The sequence below is a fragment of the Triturus cristatus genome, chromosome 9, assembly GCF_964204655.1.
Source record: "Triturus cristatus chromosome 9, aTriCri1.1, whole genome shotgun sequence".
In the NCBI taxonomy this organism is placed as follows: Eukaryota; Metazoa; Chordata; class Amphibia; order Caudata; family Salamandridae; genus Triturus; species Triturus cristatus.
This window is the reverse complement of record NC_140592.1, coordinates 151838363-151855773: the sequence shown is the minus strand read 5'-3', so window position 1 is coordinate 151855773 and position 17411 is coordinate 151838363. Positions and strand designations below refer to the sequence as shown.

At 42.5% G+C, this 17411-nt stretch overlaps 1 protein-coding gene across 2 annotated transcripts in view; it reads right to left on the bottom strand.

Annotated features, from left to right (window-relative positions):
* CACNA1D (calcium voltage-gated channel subunit alpha1 D) overlaps positions 1–17411 on the bottom strand; it is a 1031608-nt gene that overhangs the window by 622530 nt on the left and 391667 nt on the right. For both annotated transcript variants that reach the window (XM_085624624.1, XM_085624625.1), the window contains exons 15-16: positions 10092–10212; positions 8225–8339 (exon numbers count right to left, since the gene is read on the bottom strand). In XM_085624624.1, coding sequence (XP_085480750.1) covers positions 8225–8339; positions 10092–10212 — 236 coding nt within the window. The remainder of the gene's footprint in view (positions 1–8224; positions 8340–10091; positions 10213–17411) is intronic.

Here is a 17411-nt window from a genome sequence, read left to right as displayed (position 1 = left end):
GGGGGGTAGGCCGTAGCCTCCGCATTGGTGTAGGGTGGGGGGGTAATACTCTGTTCTCAATTAGTTCTATGGGCCTTTCTTCTTTTATGTCTCTGTGCTCTACTTTCTTCGATTCGGGGTCCGGGTGTGGGGTGGATCGAGTGGGGGCGGCTCTGGAGGGGCGCGTACTTGCTCATGTGACTATCCTGATATATCTCTGCACCGCCTCACTGATTGAGATTTTACTCCCATTGTTGTTCTTACTGATGTTGCTGCTCGCCCGTGTGGTGAAGCTATCTTGCGGACTCGAATCTACTTTGCTCTTATCCTTCATTGACTTTTTTCTCTGATAAAATTATCAAAAAACTTAAAATTAACCTTCACTTCTCCTTCCCCGGGTTTCAAAGATATCTCCAGTATGTGACTCATAACCTGTTGTTAATCCTGACCGTTGATGCACGGGGGCTGTAATGTGGGTATCAGTGCTTTACTGTATCGTGGCCGGCCTGACGGTTGTAGGCCCGTATTTGTTCTTTTAAGATGCACGAATAAAGGTTTTTAAAAAAAAAAAAAAAAAAAAAAAAAAAAACTAGAAACCGGGTGAAGACAAAGGATGTCCCTGGACCGGAAGGGGACAAAGGAAGACGAGAAAGAGGAAAAAAACGAGGGAACTAAAGTTCAAACCTATCTAGCGGTGGACAATGGATGTCACAGAATCAGTATCGGGATAGGAAAAGTAAGGGAAAATGTGTCCTTTGTCCAGGAGTGTTCACGACCTGGAGTTGTGACGACAATAGTTCCAGTACCACGAGACAAAATCGTGACATGGAGGTTCTTTCTACCGGTACAAATGTTCCGCGACTAGAGCCGGGCTTTTTAGCCCTTAGTACTGAGACAGTTTGTCAACAAAGTAATTTAATTTTAAGTTTTTGTAGAGGCCCGAACTACATCGTGAGGCCTTTAACCCAAGAAAAGAACCAGAACGTCATTTTTGGACTGTAAGAACTCTGGCTAAAATTTTTCTTAGGGAGCATTCTTCCAGAACTGTTGAGCATTTGAGGCGTTTGTTGAACTTTTATATCTTCAACTGTGTGCAGTAAGCCGCGACAGACGGAAATCTGATTGGAGTGCGTAAGCTGTCTCTTCCCGTTTTTGATGGCCACAAAGACGGATTGTAGAGAGTTGACTGTTTCTTTTTGTTTTTCGTTAATCGAAGGGAAGAAGGTGGTCATGTCATCGTGATTTTTGTCATGATTCTCTTTGTGATCCTCTTCTTATCCTGCCCTTTGCTTTCGTTTTCTGGAAGTCCACGAGGTCGTTGACCTCTTACTTGTTTTATGTTTTCTTGCTTTTCCTTTTTCATGCTTGAAGCTTTTGTTGGGTGTTTGAAGCGTTTTTTCTGTTTTCTGTAAAGGAAGAAGATATGTTGTATATATGTGCTTGCTTTGTTATGGCTACTTGGGGTCAGTAGTCCATTCTTTGTGTTTATGTCTCCTCAACCTCCCTCTCTACCTATGAGTGTTCTATCTGGTATGTGAATGTTCTAGTCTTGGCAGTTGATGGTCTGGTCAGCTAGCGAAGTGCTTTATCTCTGCTGTGCTATCTTAATAAATCTATCTTACAACCTGAAGACGTGTCCTGATGCCTACCTAATCTACTTACAACAATAATCCTTGTCAGGGTGAACCCGAAAAGTCATTAAAATAACCTGCGCTTAACTCTCTGCAAGCTTGGCACAAAATCCGTCAGGCTTAATTTAGAAGCAATGTGTTAAGTATTTATGCAGGAAACAAACATTAATAAATTGAAAACACAACACAAGAAAAATCCCAAATAGAGAAATAGAGCAAATCTTAAAAAATAAAATGACATCAAAACGACAAACATCGATTCAGTAGAGTCAGAAATATAAATTTTTATAGTTTTAGGGGAAAATAGCTCCAAGAAGCACAAAGTGTCACTTGTAGTTATCTGGTCGCAGCAGACCAGGGAAAAGTCACAAGATGAGGCCGACTGCGATAGAGCGTGAGTCGGGCACAGGGACCAGGTTAATCCCACTAAAGAGTTACCTCCTGAAGTCTGGCGCTAAAGGTGCTCTTTGTGTTGGCAGGGGCCGCAATAAGGAGGCTCTAGGCACGGGGAGCAGGTCGAGAATCGTGGACAGTTGTTGCGGTGGCACGAAGAGTCGGTTGTCGCTAGAGCTTCACGTTGGTGATCTTCGTGGGCAGTTGATGCAGGCGTGAAGTTCAGGTTTCGCATTGACGCTCATTGCGGATGGTCACTGTCAACCTGAAGAGGAGGTCCTGCAGGATCTTCGTGGTGGCGGTCATTGTGTGCAGTCAATTCTTGGGGCAAAGAGGTCACTCACCAATTGCAAGGAGCCCAAAATGTCTGTAACCTCCCCTTTTCTTCAAGAGTTCTCACTGTTGCCAAAGGTTCAAGACCTGGGTAACACCTCTTGGGGATCAGGACTCACTCCGGAAGAGGCCAGCAGAAAGGCCCAGGCAGGTTGAGTAAGGCCTAGACAGGTTGAGGAAGATCCTGGTAGGTCCAGTTGGTGTTGGTGAGCTGGGCAGTTGCATGGAGGCCTCCGAAAGCTTGTTATGCCCCTATAGCTCGCATGGGTCAGCCAACTGAGAACCCAGTGGAGTTACTCTGGGTAGTCTAAATTCAAGGCAAGCAGGTCCATTCTTTCTTCAGTAAGTACTGCAGTAGCTCTTCCTCAGATATTAAAGCAGTCCTTCTTCTGAATCTTCCAAAGGACCAGGGGTGTTTTGATAAGGTGTTCTGGTGCTCCCACTTTTATACCTGATACCAACTTTTGCGTGGGGAATTCCCTAACCTAACCCCAAAAGTGGTTCTCATCCGGTCTTCCCCTTTCCTGGGTTTGGCTCCAAACTGTCTAGGATGTAAAAGGCATAGGAGTGGTGTCAGGGTTCTTTATGTGTCCTGTAGGAAAGGCCCTTTGCAGTGCCGTTAAGGCAGGGTACAGCTCCTCCCAAACCATCCGTCAGGAAGACCCTCTCCCTTCACACCTAGGCTTCCTTTGTCTCACTGTCTGGAAACAATACACAAAGCACAACAGCCATTCATTCAGTCATGAGACCCAGGACACCGGTGGAAAGGCACAGTTGGTTTTGGCAGAAAAAAGCCAACTTTCTAAAAGTGGCATTTTAAAAATTGTAACTTAAAAATCAGACTTCTCCATCAAAGAGGATTTTAAATTACAATTCATGGGCGTGCGAACATAATTTCTCTATCTGTTCTCAATCTGAGGTTAGAACTTTCTAAGCATAATAAGGTAAGCCTATGGGAGTGGTAGCCTTACAACAGTGAAAAAAAACAACTTTAGGAGTTTTCCACTGCCATGACATGTAAAACTTGAACCCAATTGTCCTACTTTTTAAATAACATGCACCCTGACCTTGAAGACTATAGGGCCCACCTTAGGGGTGACTAATAACAAGTATAAAAAAAGAAGGTTTTGGCCAGGCAAAAGGTTTATTTTGCCAGGTCAAATTGGCATTTTAACACTACACTAAAGGCTGCAGTTACAGGCCTGAGATGAATTCTAACAATGCTATTTTAGTGGGCGGCAAAAAGTGATGCAGCCCACTGGTTGCATTTAATTTATAGGCACTAAATGTAGTACTATTCACTACAGCCTTACTAGTAAATAAAATGCACCAATTAGGTGTAGGCCAATTGAAGCACCTTTTCAAGGGAGAACACAAGTACTTTACCACTAGTTTGCAGGGAAAAAGTGCAGAGAATCCTAAAAGCCAACAAAAAAGCGTTCAGCGAAGGCAGAGGAAAGCAAAAATCTGGGGTGGCCATGCAGAAAGGGCCAGGTTCAACACTTGTAAATACCAATTCCTTTTGATATGTATTAATGTTTTGCAACTAAAGTCTATTCACAAAACATTAATATTTTAACGATACCTCAAAGGAGGTAGTAACACATTAGCAAAGGGGAAGGGGTCCCTTAGCAACCCATCACCATTTGTGAATGTTGACAGAAACATTTAAGATACTATTTACAAGACTATGGGGCTCATTACAATGAGGGACGGACCTGAGCCCGTCCGCCATCGTTAGGGGAATTGGCACCGTCCACCTATATAGCGGCGGTCCCGCCCATGGAATTATAATGCAACACCACGGTGGCGGTTGCATTGGGCATGTTTACCATTGCAATGGGTGCTGCTTGCTGCAGTGCCCTTATTTACTGGCAGTGCAATACTGTCCCTGGTGTGGGTTTAGCATGTAGCGTGGTAGTGGCAGTGTGCCCTGTTCTATGAATCAATAGTTGTGGCCTTTATATTTTTACCTGTGTCAATGGAGCAGAGGCCTACTGGAGCCACTAGCGTACAGGTCTTCTGCTTCTACACACCAACCCAGAAATACAGCTAACATACCAAGTGTGTATGTGTGTGTGTTTGCTGGTCTCATTTTGGAACCCCGAGGCCTGTTCTTTGCACCAGGGGGAGGTGAGTTTTTCCAGACAGTGGAAGTGTATTGCTGACAATTCTGAAGCTGGAAGGATGAGACCTAGACACTGAAGTGGGGACAGAGTGGGAGGGTGTGCCACTGACTTTGTCCTAGAATTGCTCCGGACAAAAAAGATTTACAAACATACATAAATCTGTTTTTTTTTCAAGTGAATTTTCAACAACAGTGGTTACTGTGGTAGTGGCTATTTCCTCAACCAGAGGATGGATATTACCCATGTCCTCAACAAAAACAACACCGTGGAGGCTTCTAATGGAAGGCTCAAGAAAATGACAAAACATTCAAACATGGTTAATGATACCCAGTTGGGTCACGTGCAATTGTAAATCGCCAATTCTCTAACATGAAACTGGTAAAGATATGATGACATTCATATATGCACCAAACCAAAAGCTTACCCATTTGCATTTGTAACAAGTATGAACCAGCAATTCTCTAGCCACTATAAAGGTGTTAATTTCTCTAGTTTATATTTATTTATGAGTGCACCTATAGAAATTTCAAAAGAGTGCTCTGAAAAATATGAGTCCCAGAAAGACAGATATAGCAATGTTAACAGGAGTTGTTACTATTTTATACTATAATATTCTTCTCTATTACTGCTAACTGGCCTAATACCTCCGATACTGTACACCTACTTAACATTCATATACACAACAAGAACTTGTTTCACTGCCTCCGTCTGCTCAGCTTGTAAGGTTATTTGCAAAGCTGTAAGAAGTTGGTGCAATACTACAGTGTCTTTGTTCCTTCCCCTACTTCTCTACTTTCTACATACCCCCGTTCTATTGTGCTGCTAGGAAATATTTACATAACATTCTCGCTTCTCCTTATCCTTTAACCTCAAATCCTCTATTACTCTCACAACTATGATGGTTTCAGCAGTTCCTACCTTAGCCTTCCCCCTGTGCCTAAACATTACTTCCCAATCTGATCCACATCTTTCTCATGTTCTACAAAATGAACTTGCATCTTTAATCTGCCACCATAACTCCATCGCTGGTCACACTTATTCTCTCCACGTATACCCTTTTGCTAACCACTGTACCTCTTCGATCTATCAACACCATCTATATTATGTGTCAGTCTATGGGTTCCACTTTGGAACCCTGAGGCCTGTTGATTTGCACAAGAGGAGGTGGGGTTTTTTTCCCAGACAGTGGAGTGTACAGCTGACATTTCTGAAGCTAAAGGGAGGAGACCTAGTCACTGAAGTGGGGACATAGGAGACAAGGCTCCTGTAGAGATTCAATTAGGCCTTTTGCTGAGTGGAGCAGCAGAATAGCCTTCCTGTAGCACTGCTATTTGGTAGATGGCCGGGGTGAAGTGTGCGACTGCAGTCTATGCTATTAAGGTGAAAAGGACCTCGTTATGTGAGGCCAACCATTCGTCTCTTACCTGATCACTGATCAGTGTGGCTGTTGATAGCTAAATGCAGAACGCTCAAATGTCTTTGTGCCTCTGTTGTTGGTCCTCTACACTGGAGACTTGGAACAAACACTTGAATGAAGAACCACCTTAAAGCTTTTCTGAAAGTACACACAGAGAATCTACATACCCTGTCTGCTTTGACTGAATATAAGTGGAAGCCACTGGCCCACATGTTGTTTCAGTTTCAAGTTCTGTTTGATGAAGGATGGCAGTCAGCTGCAGAGTACTCAGAGGACTGCTGCGTAACCAAAGCTCTGATCTGAAGCACCAAGAAGCCAACCGGCCTACTGATAGAGAGAAGGCGCCTGCCATCTCTGCAGGAGGTACGACTGTCCCGCGATAGCTAGAATCTGATTGACATTTTGCCTGTGATTCTACCAGAAAAGGAAGAGTGAGAAGAGCAATGTGTGTGCCCTGAGGAGTGAAAGGGCAGTCTCTCTAGACTAATGGTTCCAGGCAGGAACAGTGACAATGTTCTATACCCGACCAGACTGCTGCTGCATAGAAGTTTTGTGCCTGAATGGACTATGTTGCAATATGAAAGAACTGTGCCTGAGAGGACTGTGCTGCTTCATCGAATAACCGTATCTTAGCAAACTGTGGCTCGGAGAAACTGTGCATGAGCCAGATTGCAATGCATAAGAAACTGTGCCCAAGGCTGAACCACGCAACTGTGACCTTTGACCCCTGTGGCCCATAACTCATATGTCAAATGATCCCAAAAGTGGGTCTGTCGACAGCTCAAGGCCCGCAATACCACTGGAGCCTCACATACCTGCAAGGACTCCAGGCGTCGGCTTCCGCTGCAACCTGCTGTGGCCTCTGCTCGGACGTGGGAAGAACCTCCAGCCAGGGCACATAATCCCAGAGAAGGGAGTGAGTAGAGTCTGTCCTGCAAGTCTCTGTCGGCTACCAGAGAAGGACTGCAACAACTCCACAGTAGTTAGAGTTGTGAAACTGGAATTGTTTGAGACAGTTGAGCGCACAGACTGTTTAAAGAGGTAATCTGCACCAGCTGCCCTACAGAGTTTGAACCCAGTTGGTTGGGGGCCTGCCGACTTACATAAAGAAAAGAAACCCAGGAAATGGGAAGAAAAGATGATCAGGACCCAAGACTCTATAGTCCAAGCACCAGTAAAGTACTTGTATCCATAGAATATTCTGTGATGTAGTAAGTTTCACCTGTGTATTAAAGTACTTTTCTTTACCAGAATAACGCACTGGTTGGACTATAAGTTATTGCGGAGCTGAAGACTTCTGAATTCTAAGCTTATGGATCCCCATATCACTTTGACTGCTCGCCATTGCTGCCACTGCATGAAGTGCGGACGTGGCTGTACTTGGCCCAGTTTTGCAGGGTCAATATTGGACGTACTACAAGACATAAGCGGCAAATGACGACAGCCTGCTTGGCTGAGGCACAGTTCCCTCTGCTTGCCCAATGGCCCCCTTGAATAGGGACTGACAGGAACCATAATCCCAGAAGGAAAGAAATTAATGGTTGTGGTTCTCAACTAGAAGAGTAAAATATAATGTGGTATTGAAAGTAATAATTTCAGTCTTCTACTTGGCTGAAGAAGGAACTCTGGTGGAGGTGGACACAATGCTAAATCCATTACAAGAGCATGCCAAAACTTAGTGCATCATTTTTACTCTTCTACTTCCAATAGATATTCAAATGTCTACATTGAAAATTCTGTGGCTGAGACCCTTCAGGTCATGAACAAAATTGACTGAAGAATGGCAATACCAGAGTGGAGAATTAACACATTGTAATGAGGGTTGTATCTAAGGCCTTGGCTTCTATTCGGAAATAGCTGGGGTGGTGCATCCCTTTCACCTATTTGCGATTTTGAAAGGCTCATAACATTTATTTTGGGGTCATTAAGAATTTTCAGGACTTATTAAAGGACTTTTGTACATTAAGAAAAGGCCTTTTGTTGTCCTCAACTCTGTGAATATTGCGAATCTGACCCTAGATCCTGCCTAACGTATGTCCACAGAGATTCAGATGATATTGTAGAGTAGGTAAGCTTCTTCTACAAGCACGAGTCCCTGGCTCTGCAAAGTCTTTCAAAACACAACTGTAAGCTAAAGTGTTCGGATAGGTAATGCTATAAAAATATAAAACAATTATCCTTCAGAAAAGAAAGTACTGTAGGCTATTTAATCTGTGACCTATCCCAATGTTATCCAAAGTCTGTTATACATAAGCACTTCGCATATATCCAAAATCAAAACATACACCAAATCAGTTCTCTTCTGCATTACATTGTCATGCTACGAAATGGTTCTGTTTTACCTTGCACTCTTTTTCTTTTGTTTTTCTTCGGCTTCTTCCTTCTGGGCTGTGTTTAAACTTTCAGCATCTGCTAAGTTGTCAACAGCGATGGCCAAGAAAACGTTCAACAGGATATCTGGCTCACAGAATTTTAAGGTAATTTCTGCATAACAGTTGCTTTGGTTTTTGACAGGACTCCCACATGTTTTTTATCACTGTTCAAAATAGCAATCATACAACAAACAATAGGTAACTATGAGCTAGTCAGGATTTGGGCCTATGGGTACAGATATGGTATTGTGACGTTCTGTGATCCCAGGCATAGTTCTGTTTTCAAACAGAATCCTTGCAAAAAGCTGAATATTACAGAAACACCCGAAAGTAACCAAAGCTTAATGTGACCAATCAACTCAAGGAAGGTTTAAAAAATAAAGAGTAGGGTATATTTCTAAGATTCTGAGTGTGCGTGCTTATGTGTTGTCTGTCTATGAAGAAAAATATTGAAAACTGATCTAAAAGAAGGAGTTTTAGAGGGAGAATGATGATACAGTGGATGGAAACATACAACTTTTGGAAATGTTACAGTAAGGATGATAGATAAAAGTTCATAAGTGTCCAAGAAGTTATCCATAGACACTTGAGCTTTAGAAAGAACATTAAAGAATGTGCAAATTAAAGTTACTGTAAAATGGCACATTTTGAAACATATACAAAACAATCAATTGATTTCAACTAAAACTGTAGCTTGGAGAAATAGCTTCCATGTTGTCCATTAGGTTCTTGATCATCAAGCCATTCCAAACATCTTGGGGCAGATTTACCACTTTTTCATGCAGTGCAGTGCAGCAGCCGCAAATGCAGCGCTGCGTGAAAAGGAGGGAGGAGGGAGTGCCAAATTTTCAGAAATATGGCCTCTCCCCCTTTTTCCCTAGCACTGGAGCTGAAATTAGCTGCTGTGCGCCACAGAGACACCTTTGCGCCATGGTGTGAGGGTGTCTCTTTGAGTCTAGCATAGGTTTGGTACTGGAAGGGTACTTTTCCAGTACAAAATACCAAGCATAGATTGACTTGAACCATTTTCACTCTTTGTGTGTGTGTGCTGTACAGTGCAGCACATGTACAAAATCAGAAAAGGAAGGAGAAATGAAAGCATTTCTCCTTACTTGCGACTACTTCAAAAGGGTGCAGTTTTCTGACGCTAAACCCTGTCTACTTTATTTAGTAAATTGGGTTTAGGATCCGAAACCTTGGGTGGTTGCATGGAAATGCCCATGCTCCACCCATGGTACGCACCCTTGGAGCTATGTAATGCAAAGCAGCGACATGCGCTGCTTTGTGTTACTTTCACATTATTTTCAGAGCAACTGGAAAGTAAATCGGAAAAAAAAAAATGTTTTGCGCCGATTGACGTCACTTTTGTGACACGAACACGGCGTAAAATTTTAGCAAATCTCCCCCCTTGTGTGCTGTGAAGAAGTAGTGATACTTGTTGATGATCTGTGAAAAATAAGTACAGAGATATTATAGTACGCTAGTTAAAAAACACACAGGTTCCTTTTTCTTATGTTTGAGACAGAAGTTTCTTAAGTGCTTCAAAACAAATGTACTGTACCACAACATAACGAGTATACAACAGCATTCAAAAACCTTATCTTCTAGTAGGTCCCATGACAAAATACCACTAACAAAAAGACTGCTTAATATAAATATTGTGTCCCAAATATAATTTACAAAAGACCATCCCATTGGGTTCAGATCTTCTATTTACAATGTGGAGATATATTTTAGAGTAAACTTAGTCCTTCATATTCTGGTGCGACACCCTCTAATAATGTCTGATGCAGTAACACTAATAAATCATTAGTAATATAAAGTGTGAGAAGGATACAGTTACCACAAATAAAAAGTATGATGAAGTATATGCAGACTATCATTCCAGATGAGGCTGGTCCACCATATGCAATGATACCATCATACATGACAGCATTCCAGTCTTCACCTGTCAGAATCTAATAATCAAAAGAAAACATCATGGTTAAGATTAGCCTTTCTCTAAAGCATAGTGATTGACAATAACCCTTTACCATACCTTTTTATAAAGGTGTACCACCCAGATTGCGCCTGATTTGTTTCAAACTTGGACGCTAACAAAGGTCATGCCTGGTTATGTTTGACCATTATATTCTCTTCATCAATTTCAGTCACACAATTAATAGGGAAGTACTGGTAAACATTTGACAAGGCTAATAAGGTGATATTAATAATGGATGTGTAACACGATTTAAAGGATTTGACCCCAACATGGTTTAGATATGGAAACAATATCTGTGTGTGATGATTTGGTGCTAGGGAAGATTGTCCTTTTGTAAAGATTTTTGTTTGTGCATTGCATTGTTAATACCAATGCAAAACAATTGAGCATAATATTATTGGGGCTCCACAGACTACAATGATGCTTTCCAGGGTCCTAGGTGATTTTTCATGACCAAAATGGCAGTGTTCCAAAGATGTATCACACACTCAAAATGCCCCAATTCAAAAGGATGCATACCTCTCTATTTAAAAATAATCTAATTATGAAGTTTCTTGATGTGGTCCGGTGTCAAATCACCGGTCAAGGACTGAAAATAATGAAAGACCAGCACTGGAAAAAAAACTGTTTTCACACCATGCACATCAAATTAAATTTCAACTTTGTTTTATGTAGATAATTAGAAGGTTTAACCAAAGTTGATGGTTGTTCACAATTTTAATCAATAATTAATGTGAAGAAACAAATAACTTGTTCACAATTATGTTGCTTGGCTCATTACTGATAAATACATCGATTCAACAAGTGAAGAGATTCCATAGTCATAACAAAACAATATTCTCCGTGCATTTCATGCCAATGAGAGCCCTTCTTCAGGTGCACCCTCAGTGAGTTTATCACAAAGAACATCCACAATGTAACTTTCATTTCAATTACAGTGGCAGTTAAATATGGAACCTATTTTGAAGAGGTGGCTGTTGCCTTCTAAACAATGTCAAAGCTGTCCTGAAATGCTTTAATCGTGTAAGAGCCCAGACATTCTAGGGGGCATATCAGCAAGCAGGCGATAAAAAATTATCGCCGCTTTTGCGTCCGTTTTCTTCCCCCTTTCTTCCTATGGAAGGTGGATATCATGGCTAAGTATGTGAGGCCCTATCAGCAAGCTATCGCCAAACTTTTTGTGATTTAATCGCACATTTGGCAGCTTGCTCTCTGAATTTTATCGCTTTGGAGATAAGAGTTGCTAATAGCACGCTATCTCCGCGATAAAATTCATAGTTGGCCGGCGATAATTATCCTCACGCTAAGAGCGCTGAGCGATAATTATCGCTGGCCCTTGCTGATATTCCCCCAAGTTTGATAAGCTATTCCAGGTTAAAATCATGCTGTAAATGACAGTACTTGTTCATTCAGGTAAATCACTCACTCAGAGAGGGAATTTATGGCATTGTCTATGATGTGTTGATGTGCAGAATTAAAAAAAGCAAATTTTATACAGCATGACAATAACCCAATTAGTAAGTATTCAATAGCAATGCTAGCATCCTCAGAAACTGATCCACCCTGGCTGACTCTTTCCAGTAAAAGAAAACCAGGGCAAGGAGGGAGTACAGGCTAAAATATTGTAAAGTCATTATAGATTGTGTTGTCTATAATATGTCCTTGTATGTGATATTACACTCTGCTCACTTTGACTATTGAAGGTCTGTTGGCATGACCGAACGCCAATGATCTACAGCAGGTGATAATACCAGCTGCTCCTTTCTAGTAAAGGCCTCTTCAAGGATCAAGTTTACATGATCTTTTGTAGGAGGTATATGCCTTCATGCAAGAGACCAATATGAAAGAAGCTATATGACAACTACTGCTTGGAGATTTGGATCCCTTTAGGGATATGCCAGAGGTGAGGTGAAAGCCCACACCTGTGATGGGACTTGCTGGACATGGGAACATAGACAAGACAAGTGGTTCAGTCCAAGGAAGCCCCAGCAGGGCTTGACTGAGGTGGGAGGAGGTTCAAGGGGATAAGGTAATGGTATAGATCTCTGGGTGAAGAGATTTGCGATCTCTTTTAATTGTCTCATGAGAGCCCCTGAGATGTTTCAAATTTGACCTCAGCTCAAATGCTGTAGAAAGAGATCCCAACAGTGCATACGTTAGGCTGAACACCAATTCACAATTAAGTTAACAAGATGCACCTACAGCCTTTGAAGAATAGACCCCCAACTCTTGTCAACTGAAGCAACAGACAGGAGGTTAGCCATATTCCATCTCACGATTGGTGTCTCTATTGTAAAACTTTTTGCACGTATTTCACAGCAGACACTTTTATGCATAAATTAAATATAGAGCAAACCTAGACACAATCCAGGACTGTACTGTAGAGAGGTAGCTGGATTCTGGGAGCAGATGTGGATTGCTATAGCACCATAATGTAGTTTTCTTTACAGAAGTGCAGAGTGGCGTGGCAAGGTTGCAATGGGTCGCAGTACAAGCAAACTAATTGGGCCCCGCACTAGTGTGAAATTTCCGTCTGTAAGCTGCCCTAACATTCTTCAGCCTCTTTCAAAAGAGACTGCGTTAGACCTGACAGTCTTAGGGTGGTCTTCCCCCACTTTTTGCCTACCTCCCTCTAACTTTCTGTTCTCGTTTTTGCTGGCTTAAGACTCTGAGCACTTCACCACTGCTAACCAGTGCTAAAGTGCACATGCTCTCTCCCGAAAACATGGTAACATTGGCTCATACCAAGTTGTAATATTTAATGTACTTATAAGTCCCTAGTAAAGTGCACTATATGTGTATCCGGGGCCTGTAAATTAAATGCCACCCACCTAAGTAGCCCTCTAACCATGTCTCAGGCATGCCACTTCAAAATCCGTCTGTGCAGTTTGGTTTTTAAACCAACTTGCCAAGCCTTACACTCCCCTTTTATCACACCTAAGTCACTTCTATGGTAAGCCCTAGGAAGCCCTAAGGGCAGGGTGCTGTGTAACCAAAGGGTAGGACATGTACTTGTATGCTTTATATGTCCTGGTAGTGACAAAATCCTAAACGTACTACTTTTGGTATCCACAGACGGCATTTAGTAGTAGTAAAGTTCAGATTCCTAACTTTTTTACTCCTAAGCTGAGACAAATTCCTAACTTTACGACTTTCGGTATTCACAAAAGGCATTCAGTTGTAGTAAAGTTAAGAATCCTAACTTTACTACCACTAAATCCCTTTTGTGAATAGCATACGAGTTGCCAGAGTAAAATCGACGCACCGCTCCGGAACCAGCGCTTAGCCTGCAGATATTGAGGTATCGGACAGCGTGTCGCCACCGCTGCAGCTTGGTGAGATCGATACATTCCATTGACTGCGTGGCAGAAACCGGTGCATCCCTCAACGCCTCTTGACTTCGGCACCCATTGTCAAGCGCAACACGTTTCTGCGCTGGGGTCGAACATTCCACACTGCAGCTGCCACACGCGATAAGCAGTTTTCTACATTAGCATTCACCTGTGGCTTGGGGGGGGGTTGGACTACTGCTGGCAGGTTGGGGCTCCCTGAGCAATGGAGGCAGACACCACTGTGGTTTGGTAGTGGTGTTTGGTGAGCTCGGGGGACATCTTGTGTATTTATATGTGCCCTATCCAATATGGTGCCTTATCATTGCAGTCTGTGGCGTTTCCCAATCCAAGATGGCGGTATATTACTTTATGTGGGAGGTTTCCTGTTCCAGGTCACTGTTTGATACATAAGGTGGTGAGAACTGCGTTAGAGTGCGTCACAAACATTTCTGCTTGTGTCCATGCACCTAGTTGATTATTGGTCTGACTAGTTTTTCCTTCTGCTCTTCTAGGTTGCTCTTCTCAGTGTTTCCTGCCCTTCTGAATCTCTTTAGGTTTTTGTGCCCCTGGCTTTTCCTCCTTCAGAAGTGGTCCTTTTTCTTGGTCTCTGCTTTTGTGGATTGTTCCCTGTTAGCATAGTGGCTTTGAGAAGGGATCGCCCTTTCTTCAACATCACGGTCTCCAGCATTCGAAGTATACCACTGTGTTTAGCCATCAACAGGTTGCGACGCCAACACCTTTCCATCCACTCTGTGGTCATGGATCCAGGACAGGGTTTACAGGAGACCATTCAACAACAAAACATGCAGTTGGAGCCATACCACTGATTTGCCTCTGTACTTGCAAGAACCCTGCAGTTTGATGGCAATGCAGATAAGATGAGTGAGTTTCTGGATTACGTGACTGTACATTTTGTCTCCAGTCCCATCCAATTTGACCGGGACCGTAATAAGGTGGGCTATATCAACAACCTAGCCTTGTCTATGCCTTCGGTATCTTCGTAGTATCCTTGTCTGGATGACTATGTCTTGTTCCTAGAGAAAATCCTAAAGATGTTTTCTCGCCTGAATAGAGACTATTTGGAAGAATATGCTTAATGTGAAATTCAATAAGGATCTCAAGGAGTAATGGGCTATGTAACCTCCTTCAGACGAATGGCTACAGAAACCTAGTGGGCAGAGCGTACTCTTCTTCCTCTTTTTAAATTTCACCCAAAGAAAGATATTAAGGATGAACTAGTACATGTACCTCGACCTACCACCTTAAATGATGCAAACTGTACGACACATTGAGTTTCGTTTAAAGAAAAGGAAAAAGAGAGGTGAAATAAACAAGGAAATTATTCATCCTCTGCAACTTGACCACTGATTTCCTTACAATCTGAATCACAAGGGCCTATAAATCCCCAGAAGAACCTATGCAAATTGGTTCTGTGCGAAGTCCTCTGACAGAAGAGGAAATACTAAGACGTTGTTGAAAGGGTCTTTGCTTATATTGAGACAAACAAGATAATTTGGTCAAAGAGTGTCCAGTGCGACCATTCAAGCCTTCGGGAAACGCCTAAATCAATCTGGAGAGGAAGGAGAGATTGGATGCAAAGAATCTTCCTCAAATTTCAAACAGGACACAATTATTCCTGTTACTCATCACCCTGCAGCGGAATTCTAGAAGATCATTGTCAACTATAGCCCTGCTAGATTGCGGAGCCCCAGGCAATTTTGTGGATGCAATATGGGTGTCTGCTTGTCAGATTCCCAACCAGTTTAAAGACAGGATGGAAGTCATCCAAACGATTGATGGTATACCTTTGGTTTCTGGTCCTCGTTTGGAGTATTCGTCAATGCTTCATATGATGATCTACAATCATCAAGAGCAAATCAGTTTTGATCCGATTAAGTCTCCCAATCATCCAGTTATTCCAGGACTTCAGTGGCTGTATTTACATAATCCATATCTCAATTGGGCAACTCATACTATCTCTTTGAGTTCAGTCTATTGCAACCAATGCTGTTAGGAGAGTCTGTAAGAACCAGTGAATTATGATGTGGCAAATGAACAGATGCAGACTCCATAGGTGGCTACTATGACAGTGGTTCCGGAACCCTATTAAGATTTTTTTTATGTCTTCTGATCACCAACACTGAAGGAGTTACCCCCACAACGTTCATGTGACTGTGCAATTGAGTTGAAACCTGGATATGAAATCCCTTTTATTCAGGTATATTCTCTATCTGAATCTGAGAAGGATGCGCTACAGCAGTATTTAAAATAGAACTTTGAAAGCAGTCCCATAGCGCCCTCTACTTCACCTACAGGAGCTCCCTTATTCTTCATTCCTGAGAAGACGAAAGATCTCAGACCTTGGATTGATTGCAGGAAGTTGAATGAGATAACAATTAAGGATCGGATACCCTCTTCCATTTATTAGGGACATCTTGGAAGCCATTCGAAGATCTAGTATATATACCAAGCTAGAACTTAAGGGAGCATACCATCTGCTACAAATAAAAGAGGGTGATGAGTGAATGACAGCTGTTTGTACCCTATTTGGTCACTATGAGTATAGAGTTATGCCTAAGCCTGGGCGGTGAACTCCGGTCTGTTCGAGGAGATTTTTGCACTCCGCGCTCAGTGGAGCTTGCAGAATTTTTTTCTCACTTGCGCTCGCCAACGGTAAATTGGCGAGCAGGAGTGAGGAAAATCCAATGCTAGACCACTTCCCAGCTAGACTTCTCAACGCGGGCGGTCACTGATGGTTGCTACCGCTCGTGTTGAGAAACCTTCCATTCACGTTGAGGAAGCTGCTGCTCGAGTAGAACTTCTGCTCAAGCGGCAGAAAGGAGCAGCACCCTCTTGCACTGTGTGAGATGCAGTTTGCACTGGATAAACAGCCAGCACTAAAAATCAGTGCGAACAGCGCAAGGTAACCCACTCCGCCAGTCGCTGAACTCCGCATAGCTTGGTGGAGTTTTTTGTCACTTTGCGGAGTTACGCATAGCGGAACTCCCCGAACTCCGCCCAGGCTTAGTTATGCTATTCAGTTTCTGCAATGCTCGTTAAGTCTTACACAGATTTATGGATAGCATTTGTACAGACATACTCAATCAATATGTCATCATATATCTTGATGATATCCTGATCTTTGCTGAGAAGTTATCTGACTATTGTCAACATGTTTCTGAGGTGTTACACAGATTACGGAAGAATCATTTAACTTGCAAACCAGCAAAGTGCACGGTTGAGAAAGCAGACGTTGAGTACTTGGGATTCATCCTAAATTCTACTGGTGTCACAATGGATCCTGGTAAGGCCACTGCAGTTCTTGATTGGCCAGCTCCATCGACTGTCAAGTAAACCCAACGTTTTTTGGATTTCACCAATTTTTATTGGCTGGTCATAAAGAATGTCTCTACCTACTTATCTGAAATCTCCCACCTCCTCAAGAAGGATAATCTGAGCTATGGCTTACAATGGGATCCTAATGCTGAGAAGTCCTTTCAGTATCTAAACAAGGCCTTTACCTGTGCCCCCGTCCTTCGACATACTGACACCGAAAAGCCCTTCGTGGGAGAAACAGAAGCATTGGAGAATGCTCTAGGGATGGTACTTTTACAGAGAAAAGACAATGACTCTCTTCTCGAACACCTGCTGAGCGGAATTATTTAGTGTTAGAAAGAGAAATGGTCATGAAGGAGGCATGCACTGAATTGACACATCTATTATTAGGATCCAGGTATTCTTTCGAAATAAGAACAGACCATTGTAACCTTCAATTTTTCAAAACCATTCAATGTCGCAATGGTCAACAGGTTCAGAGGGTTGATTTCTTTTCTCAGTTTCACTT